Source organism: Seriola lalandi, unplaced genomic scaffold (assembly GCF_002814215.2).
Source record: "Seriola lalandi dorsalis isolate HSWRI2012SDOR001 ecotype SW California unplaced genomic scaffold, Sedor1 jcf7180002054660, whole genome shotgun sequence".
NCBI classification, from domain to species: Eukaryota; Metazoa; Chordata; class Actinopteri; order Carangiformes; family Carangidae; genus Seriola; species Seriola lalandi.
This window is the reverse complement of record NW_019525213.1, coordinates 871054-882189: the sequence shown is the minus strand read 5'-3', so window position 1 is coordinate 882189 and position 11136 is coordinate 871054. Positions and strand designations below refer to the sequence as shown.

General features: G+C 33.9%; 2 protein-coding genes and 1 non-coding gene across 5 annotated transcripts in view; 2 read left to right on the top strand and 1 right to left on the bottom strand.

Annotated features, from left to right (window-relative positions):
• Window positions 1–68: 68 nt before the first annotated feature.
• On the top strand, window positions 69–10105 carry ddo (D-aspartate oxidase). Its single transcript, XM_023421030.2, has 5 exons — window positions 69–367; window positions 7502–7707; window positions 7900–8008; window positions 8118–8294; window positions 8442–10105. The coding sequence occupies exons 2-5, from the start codon at window positions 7536–7538 to the stop codon at window positions 8998–9000; spliced, it is 1017 nt and encodes a 338-aa protein (XP_023276798.1). The 5' UTR covers window positions 69–367; window positions 7502–7535; the 3' UTR covers window positions 9001–10105.
• On the top strand, window positions 6868–6942 carry LOC147818268 (small nucleolar RNA SNORD36). The gene has a single exon (XR_015438138.1). It is a non-coding gene; the product is annotated as a small nucleolar RNA SNORD36 (small nucleolar RNA).
• The window catches only part of LOC111665907 (SAM and SH3 domain-containing protein 1-like), a 45810-nt gene continuing 44021 nt past the window's right edge, over window positions 9348–11136 (bottom strand). For all 3 annotated transcript variants that reach the window (XM_023421028.2, XM_023421029.2, XM_087177895.1), the window contains one exon: window positions 9348–11066. In XM_023421028.2, the coding sequence (XP_023276796.2) occupies window positions 10192–11066 (875 nt within the window). In that variant the 3' untranslated portion in view covers window positions 9348–10191. The remainder of the gene's footprint in view (window positions 11067–11136) is intronic.

Sequence of the window (11136 nt, the reverse complement as noted above, 5' to 3'; positions counted from 1 at the left end):
CGGTTCTGATGAGATACGCACGCAGCTGACCTTCACACACTGTAGAGCTCACAAGCTCGTGCTCTGTGAGCGGACTGAGTACCATTAAATGTTGTATAGATCTACTCTTAAATCTACTGCAGGAAGTGGCATTTAACGCTTTACAGTTAGTGGGTATTCCTTTAAATAATTAAAACACCCTGTTAGGAGAAAATATATATAGACGAGGGGTATTTATTATGCAGTGGATATTTCCTTCATTTAAATAATCGTTGACATTTCCGAGAAGAGACGATACTTTAGGACCTGCACCGTCCTACAGAGACAGAAGAGAAAAACATTTACCGACAGTCTTCGGTCAAGTGAAAGTAGGACATATCACTGACAGGTAGGTGAAGGAGTTTTGCCTCGACTGCATTTCGCTTTAGAAGAAGACACCGTAAAAATTGTGTTTCAATTAAATGCGTAAGTTTGGTCTCAGCATTGGTAGGGACACAACAATGACTTTTTATGCCTTACTACACTATGATGTTTTTATGACTTTTTGTGTCTTACTATACTGTGACGTTTTTATGACATTTTATGCCTCCCATTCCTGGGGCTCTAACCTTAGAAGCAAACACAAACATTTATCAATCTAACAAGGACCTCCAGATGTGTCCTACATACATGTACAGTCAAAAATCACTTGAAGTCAAAGTTATATGCATGTAAAACAATTAATACCTCACACTATTCTATGTCTTACTAGATTATTGACGTTTTCATTACTTTTCATGCCTCTCTTTATGACTTTTCTGCCTTACTTTACTATGACAGTTTTATGACTTTTTATGCCTTACTTTACTATGACGTTTTTATGCCTTATTACAGTATGACTTTTTATGACTTTTTAAGCCTTACTATACTGTGACTTTTTTATGAATTTTTTATGCCTTAATATACTATGATGCTTTTTATGACTTCTTATGCTTTATTATACTATGATATTTGTATGCCTTATTATACTATGACATTTTAATAATTTTTTTATGCCTTACTATACTATGATGATTGTATTACTTTTTATGCCTTACTATACTATGATGTTTTTATGACTTTCTATGCCTTACCATACTGTGACTTTTATATGAATTTTTTATGCCTTACTATACTATGATGCTTTTATGAATTTTTATGCCATGCTATATAATGACATTTTTATCAATTTTTTGCCTTACTATACTAGGATGTTTTTATGACTTTTTAAGCCTTACTATACTGTGACTTTTTTTTTTTAATTTTTATGCCTTACTATACTATGATGCTTTTTATGACTTCTTATGCCTTATTATACTATGATATTTTTATGCCTTATTATACTATGACATTTTTATAAAAGTTTATGCCTTACTATACTATGATGTTTTTACTACTTTTTATGCCTTACTATACTATAACTTTTTCATGACTTTTTATGCCTTGATATACTTTGACGTTTTTATGCCTTATTACACTATGACCTTTTATGCCTTACTAATGATGTTTTCATGCCTTAAAATACTATGACCTTTTCATGACTTTTTATGCCTTGCTATACTATGACGTTTTCATGCCTTACTATACTATGACGTTTTCATGACTTTTTATGCCTTGCTATACTATGACCTTTTTATGCCTTGCTATACTATGACGTTTTTATGCCTTACTATACTATGACACTTTTATGAATTTATATGCCTTACTATACTGTGACTTTTTTAATGAATTTTTTTTGCCTTACTATACTATGATGCTTTTTATGAGTTCTTATGCCTTATTATACTATGATATATTTATGCCTTATTATACTATGATGTTTTTACTACTTTCTATGCCTTACTATAATTTGACTTTTTCATGACTTTTTATGAATTTTTATGCCTTACTATACTATGACGTTTTTATGCCTTATTACACTATGACTTTTCATAGGTTATTACACTATGACTTTTTATGCCTTACTATACTATGACTTTTTCATGACTTTTTATACCTTACTATACCATGACATTATCATGCCTTACTGTACTATGCCTTTGTTATGACTTTTTATGCCTTGCTATACTATGACGGTTTTATGCCTTATTACACTATGACTTTTCATAGGTTATTACACTATGACTTTTATGCCTTACTATACTATGACGTTTTCATGACTTTTTATACTACGACTTTTAATGCCTTACTATACTACGATGATTGTATTACTTTTTATGCCTTACTGTACTGTGATGTTTTTATGACCTTTTATGCCTTACTATACTATGTATTTGTTATGACCTTTTATGCCTTACTATACTATGACGTTTTCATGACTTACAATACTAAGATGTTTTTATGACTTTTTATGCCTTACTATACTATGACTTTTTCATGACTTTTTATGCCTTACTATACTATGACATTTTTATTCCTTATTACACTATGACTTTTTATGCCTTACTATACTATGACGTTTTTATGACCTTTTATGTCTTACTATACTATGACGTTATCATGCCTTACTATACTATGTCTTTGTAATGACTTTTTATGGCTTGCTATACTATGACGTTTTCATGACTTACTATACTATGTTTTTATGACTTATTATTCCTTATTATACTATGAAATTTTTATGAATTTTTATGCCTTACTATACTATGATTTTTTTTTGCCTTATTACATTATGACTTTTTATGCCTTACTATACTACGACATTTTTATGCCTTTTTATGCCTGACTGAACTATGACGTTTTTATGACTTTTACTGTTTTAGTATATGATGACGTTTTTATGGCTGATTATACTATGACACTTTTATGAATTTATATGCCGTACGATATGACATTTTTATCAATTTTTTTGCCTTTCTATACTATGATGTTTTTATGACTTTTTATGCCTTAATATACTATGACAATTTTATAAATTTTTATGCCTTACTATACTATGACTATTTATGCCTTACTATACTACGACATTTTTATGCCTTTTTATGCCTGACTGAACTATGACGTTTTTATGACTTTTACTGTTTTAGTATACGATGACGTTTTTATGGCTGATTATACTATGACACTTTTATGAATTTATATGCCATACGATATGACATTTTTATCAATTTTTTTGCCTTTCTATACTATGATGTTTTTATGACTTTTTATGCCCTACTATACTATGATGTTTTTACTACTTTTTATGCCTTACTATACTATGATGTTTTTATGCCTTATTACACTATGACCTTTTATGTCTTAATATACTATGACGTTTTTATGCCTTATTACACTATGATAGTTCATGGCTTATTACACTATGACTTTTTATGCCTTACTATACTATGACATTTTTATGCCTTATTACACTATGACTTTTTATGCCTTACTATACTATGATGTTTTTATGACCTTTTATTCCTTACTATTCTATAACATTATCATGCCTTACTGTACTATGTCTTTGTTATGATTTTTTTATGCCATGCTATACTATGACGTTTTCATGACTTACTATACTATGATGTTTTTATGACTTTTTATTCCTTATTATACTATGAAATTTTTATGAATTTTTATGCCTTACTATACTATGATGTTTTTTGCCTTATTACACTATGACGTTATCATGCCTTACTATACTATGTATTTGTTATGACCTTTTATGCCTTACTATACTATGATGTTTTTATGACTTTTTATGCCTTACTTTACTACGACATTTTTATGCCTTACTATACTCAGACATTTTTTTGACTTTTTATGCCATACTATACTATGACGTTTTTATATCATTTTTATGCCTCACTGAACTATATCATTTTTACACGTGATTATACTATGACGTTTTTATTTCTTTTTTGGGTTATTATACTATGATTTTTTTATAATGTTTTTATCCCTTAATATACTATGCCTTACTATAATGTGAAATTTGAATGACTTTCTTTACCTTAATACACAAGGCCCTTTTCCTTTCTTACTATACTTTTTATGACTTTTTATACCTTCCTATACTTTGACATTTTTATCACTGTTCATGCCCATCACCCTTCTATGAATTATTTTTCCTTACTAAACTATGTCGTTTTTATCTCTTTTCATGCCTACCTTAAAAGATGATTTTTATGACAGAAAGTGAACACAATCAGACTGACAATTCAACACTTCAATGTGGCTGGTTTTATTCGTAGGACAGAGCTGGCACAATGCACACCAAGGTGTCTCTCCGCGTAACAAAAGTTTGACTGCTTGTTTGGTCTTTTTGTTGATGTTGATCTGGAGATCTCCATGTCCATGGGGCCTCTTAGTTGTTGCTCATCCTTTCTTCAGAGCTCCTGAGATCATTCTCCATCCCATAAGCTATACCCATATGAGCAAAAACAAACATTCATCAATCTAACCAGGACCTCCAGATGTGTACTAAATATCTTGGCTACACATATATACAGTCAAACATCACTTATATTCTAAAGTCAAAGTTATATGCATTTAAAGCAATTAATACCTTACACTACACGTCTTACTATACCATGAAGTTTTCATTACTTTTCATGCTTTACTATACTATGACGTTTTTATGACTTTTAATGCCTGACTATACTATGACATTATCATGCCTTACTGTACTATGACATTTTTATGAATTTTTATGCCTTACTATATTATGATGTTTTTATAACTTTTTATGCCTTACTATACTATGACTTTTTATGCCTTGCTATACTATGAAGTTTTTATGACTTTTTATGCCTTACTATAGTATGATGTTTTTATGCCTTATTACACTATGAAGTTTTTATGACTTTTATGCCTTACTATATATATATATGTGTATGATGTTTTTATGCCTTATTACACCTTGACTTTTTATACCTTTTTATAGTATGACGTTTTTATGAATTTTTATGCCTTTCTATATTATGACATTTTTAAGAATTTTTATGCCTTACTATACTACGACATTTTAATACATTTTTATTACTTACTATATTTTGTCTTATTTTGCCTTCAATGCCTTACTATACTCACATTTTTATGACTTTTTATTCCTTATTACAATGTTTTATGCCTTATTACACTGACTTTTTATGCCTTACTATACTATGACATTTTAATAAATTTTTATGCCTTACTATACTATGATGCTTTTCATGACTTTTTATGCCTTGCTTTACTTTGACGTTTTTATGCCTTATTACACTATGACCTTTTATGCCTTACTAATGATGTTTTCATGCCTTAAAATACTATGACCTTTTCATGACTTTTTATGCCTTGCTATACAATGACATTTTTATGACTTTTTATGCCTGTGACGTTTCTATGCCTTATTATACTGACGTTTTCATGCCTTACTATACTATGATTTTTTCATGACTTTTTATGCCTTGCTATACTATGACCTTTTTATGCCTTGCTATACTATGACTTTTTATACCTTACTATACCATGACATTATCATGCCTTACTGTACTATGCCTTTGTTATGACTTTTTATGCCTTGCTATACTATGACGGTTTTATGCCTTATTACACTATGACTTTTCATAGGTTATTACACTATGACTTTTATGCCTTACTATACTATGACGTTTTCATGACTTTTTATACCTTGCTATACTATGATATTTTTATGCCTTACTATTCTATGACAGTTTTATGACTTTTTATGCCTTACTTTACTATGACAGTTTTATGCCTTTTTATGCCTTACTTTACTATGACATTTTTATGCCTTATTACAGTATGACTTTTTATGACTTTTTATGCCTTACTATACTATGATGTTTTTATGCCTTATAACACTACGACTTTTAATGCCTTACTATACTATGATGATTGTATTACTTTTTATGCCTTACTACACTATGATGTTTTTATGACTTTCTATGCCTTACTATACTGTGACTTTTATATGAATTTTTTATGCCTTACTATACTATGATGCTTTTATGAATTTTTATGCCATGCTATATAATGACATTTTTTACCAATTTTTTTTGCCTTACTATGATGTTTTTATGACTTTTTAAGCCTTACTATACCGTGACTTTTTTATGAATTTTTTATGCCTTAATATACTATGATGCTTTTTATGACTTCTTATGCCTTATTATACTATGATATTTTTATGCCTTATTATACTATGATATTTTAATAATTTTTTATGCCTTACTATACTATGATGTTTTTATGACTATTTATGCATTATTACACTATGACATTTTTATAAATGTTTATGCCTTACTATACTATGATGTTTTTACTACTTTTTATGCCTTACTATACTGTGACTTTTTTATGAATTTTTTATGCCTTACTATGCTGACGTTTTCATGCTTTACTATACTATGACGTTTTCATGACTTTTTAATGCCTTGCCTATGACGTTTTTATGCCTTATAACACTATGACTTTTAATGCCTTACTATACTATGATGATTGTATTACCTTTTATGCCTTACTATACTATGATGTTTTTATGACTTTCTATGCCTTACTATACTGTGACTTTTTTAATGAATTTTTTTTGCCTTACTATACTATGATGCTTTTTATGAGTTCTTATGCCTTATTATACTATGATATATTTATGCCTTATTATACTATGATGTTTTTACTACTTTCTATGCCTTACTATAATTTGACTTTTTCATGACTTTTTATGAATTTTTATGCCTTACTATACTATGACGTTTTTATGCCTTATTACACTATGACTTTTCATAGGTTACTATACTATGACGTTTTCATGCCTTACTATACTATGATGTTTTTATGAATTTTTATGCCTTACTATACTATGACGTTTTCATGCCTTACTATACTATGATGTTTTTATGAATTTTTATGCCTTACTATACTATGACGTTTTCATGCCTTACTATACTATGATGTTTTTATGAATTTTTATGCCTTACTATACTATGATGTTTACATGACTTTTTATGCCTAATTATACTATGACTATGACACTCATGAGTACCTTTATTTTTAACTACAATTTGCTGATAAACGCACCACGACTTCATGCAGTGCAATATTTTCACATGTATGTTTAATAAGAACTCTTACTTAAGAAGGATCTGGTCTCAGGGATGTGCCCCACATACATTAAAGGTATTCCTAGCATATTGCCATACATATATATTTGTACATTAATGTAACATTGAGGAAAAAAAGAGAAGAGAATTCAAGAAAGTCGATGCAGCCTTTTTTCTTGTGGATAATAGTTGATTGAAAACATCGTCATACTTACCTTATTTTACCTAAGTACTCAGAATTTCAAATCAGATGTAAATACTGGACCAAAAGGCATTTTATGACTGTGTGTGGCCTAGTTTACAGTGTCTGTTATGTAATGCATTATTACAAAGACAGCTCCTTGGACTCAAATGGGGCTTTGTTATTGATCCTTGGACTGTGCAGACAGTAAGGCTACAAGTTGTGGATTAACTTTTGAAGAGCCAGCCATAACAAAGGTTGTCTTGCAGCATTTGACACAATTCTCTACCCTCAGTTTACTTCCAGTCTGAGACGAAGGCCAGTCCATAATGAAAAGTGTCAAGGTTGTAGTGGTGGGAGCTGGTGTGATCGGATTCTCCACTGCTGTCTGCATCGCTGAGGCTCTTCCTTTTTGCTCCGTTACTCTTCTGGCTGAGAAGTTCAGCCCGGATACAACCAGTGATGGAGCCGCTGGGCTCCTGTTTGCCGCAAAGTTTCCAGGTATGCAGCAGTATATCTCTCAAAAAGGGGATCACATTTCAAAACATTATGTAGATGGTGCAGTTTTACCAGGGTGAGATGACTTTGAAAGCATATATTCATTCAAATTCACCATCCACCTTTTAAGTAAAAATGCAGCACACATTTTTTTACATGTGAAAAATGATTGATTTTACTGGATTTCTCTATCAGATATTCCCTTGGAAAGACAAAGACGCTGGTTTAAGGACAGCTTTGATCACCTGTTGGCCATTGCTCAATCACAACACTCACCGGAGGCTGGAGTAATGCTGAGCTCTGGGTAACAATTGTTACATAGTGCCATAAAAGAGGCAACTACTCAGCCAGGTCACTACTAAAATACTGTATATCTCATGGCTATTGGTGATTTTCTTTTAATTTCCCTCCAGCTGGCAAATCTTCAAAGAGGAGCCCGCAGATAAGAAGCCCTTCTGGTCAGACTTTGTGATCGGCTTTCGACCCATGACTGACCGCGAGCTGAATCAGTTCCCAGATCGCAAGTTTGGCCAGGCCTTCACCACCATAAAGTGTGAATGCTCGAGCTACCTGCTGTGGCTCGAGAAGAGGTTTGTCCTCTCTTCATTATTAAACTGTCATGTCAAATTGTTTATATTTATTCACATTTCGAATAGGATCAGAAACAGGTTTTGCAGGTTACAATAGTTCTATTACGTGATGTAGGGATTAACTTTTGTCATACCGGTTTTCAAAAGATTTAGAAAAGCTGGAGGCCAAGTCCAACAAAGGAAACTCAACAGCCTTCAGGAATTAAGCAACAGCTATGACATCATCGTCAACTGCTCTGGTTTGGGCTCCAAACTGCTGGTGGGAGACACCCAGGTATACCCAGTCAGAGGGCAAGTCCTCAAGGTGGAGGCACCGTGGCTGCAGCACTTCATCAGAGATGGAGACGGAATGACCTACATCTACCCCGGCATACACAGCGTCACTGTAGGCGGCACAAGGCAGGAGGGGAACTGGCGACTACAGGTGGACGAAGGAGACACAAAGAGCATCCTGGAGCGCTGCAGCAGGCTGGTGCCGTCACTCAGCAAAGCCAAGGTTCTCAGCGCGTGGGTCGGTCTGAGGCCGAGCAGGAGGAATCCAAGGGTGGAGAGGGAGCTGGTGCAGCTGCAGGGCCACCGAGTGCCTGTGGTCCATAACTATGGCCATGGGGCTTGGGGAGTTACGCTCGCCTGGGGTACTGCTCTGGACGCGCTGGGGCTGGTCAAACAGTGCCTGCATGAAATGCCTCTACAAGCTAAACTGTGAACAAATTCTGCCACTAAATTCAGTGCTGATAACACTCGTCTTTAAATAATAAGAGAGAGACAATTGCAGGGAGATGGGAATCACTGATATACAACATATCAACTACTGAAAAGTTACTAAATGCATTAATGTAGGGATTTCTTGTAGCTTTTCCATTTGTGTATATAGAAACAATTATTTTAATTTCATTATTAATTTAATTCTAATTTAATTTACTGCTAACAGTGGTGAACAATTCTATGGATGGCTTTATCATAAAAACAGATTTCTTTTAAAGATTATACAATGCAGTGCCAGTAACAGTTGCCTTTGAGTGCAGAGATCTACTGTCAGAAAGATAAGCTTCATTCAGAGAAATAAGAATTTATTTATGTGAGAGTAGAAGGGTGATTAACAGTCTTGTTAGCATTTTTACAATTTATATTATCAAAGAAAACTTCACTGATTAAATTAATTAAATGAAAAATACTGTACATAAATAACTGATATGAAACAAACAAAAAACAAATGCATATCCGTGGGAACATTGTTCAACTGCTAAACTTTCTGTCAACAGTTTACATAAAATGGGGTTAACAAAATATGAAATTTGTACCTGTGCATCACAAAATGCTGATTGTTTACACTGACTGCAGGTAGATTGAATTAAAAAAAATCTCTTTAATGCCAATGCTTTGTTTTGTTCATTTTGTTATTATTAAATCTGCTTGCCTATGAGTCATTGTAGGCCATTTTCACAGAAGACATTTTGACTTGTCATAGTAGGTAAAGCACAGGTGTTAATAATAACTAATTAACGATGGCCAGCCTTTATTCAAGTGTCCCAGTAAACCATGACAGTGTGACAGTGAGACACAAAGCACAATATAAGGACCCTGAAAGTGAAACAGCTAAATGGAATTCAGCCATCAATTATTTGATTATTTACACCTCTGCTTTTCCTACCGTGACAGGTCGAAATGTCTTGTGTGAAAAAGAGGTTTCCTGTACAGACTGGATTCAGCTGAATGGAAAACATCATTCGTTTGCTTTTGTTTTGTTTTGTTTTATGACACACTTCGTCATTTGTTTGAGCCTTGAATAAACTGTGATTACATTTCAGAAAGCAGTGGTTATTTGAAAAAAATCTATTTCAAACATCCTGAAAAAATGATCATCAGCAGCAGTAAACATATGTAACATATGTACACCTTACTTTACTTTTGATGCCAAAACCTTTTCAGGAAGTGGCTCCATTTTGACATCAGTACCCTGCGACTGGAGTCTTTCTTCCATCAGGGAGTCCAGGTTTACTGAGTTCATAGATGTCTTCTTATGTCTTTTCATTTTCAGCCGGCGGGCCTCAGAACTGGCTGAAATTGAATAACTCCTCTTATCCTCTGAAGAGATGTGGTTTGTGTAGTTGTGCATGCAGGCAGTTTCTGTTAGTGAAGGCTCTCGGTGTGAGTTTGGCAAAGAAGTTGTACCTACGGGATGATTGGACCTCTCAGCTGGCACTGTGGGTGGCAGCTTGAGGTTTGTGCTCTGTGTTCTTTCTCCTCGTTTAGGGGCAAACATACTGCCTGTGCCTACAGTCGAAGTGCTACACACAGCACAGCTTGCTGTGGTTGAAGATTGGGAGGATGGAAACATGACCTTAAATTGTTTTTGAGGATTTATTGTTTGCTCTGTGCTCTCCTCAGTCTTGGTCCTGGGGGTCAGATTCCAGTCTTTAGGGTCAATGAGTTTTTTCTTCTGGTCTTTGTGGAGGCCTGACAGGGAGAGGCAGCGCCTCAGTGGCCCCGGTCCTGGGTTTCTTCTTAACTCCATGCAGCTGTGGCTCCTAGCAATGGCTCCACTAGGAAGACGACCTTTTGCTGAGCTTAGTAGACTTAAGCTGGTCTTAGGGCGTCTTATTGATGGTAAGATACAGGGCTGGCATCCTGGTTCACTGTGAAGTAAAGTCTTACGAGGGCCGGTGGAGGTCAGGATCCGGGGGAGGGCAGGGTGCTCTGGAGATGAGAGGTGGCTTGACTCAAAACCAGAGGAGGACCTGCTCATGGATGAAGAAGTCTTTTTGTCCCTTCCTGAAATAAACAAGTGCAGTGTGTGCAGATCATGCAGATGCCAGTCAGCTGTGATGTACAGTATATTCGA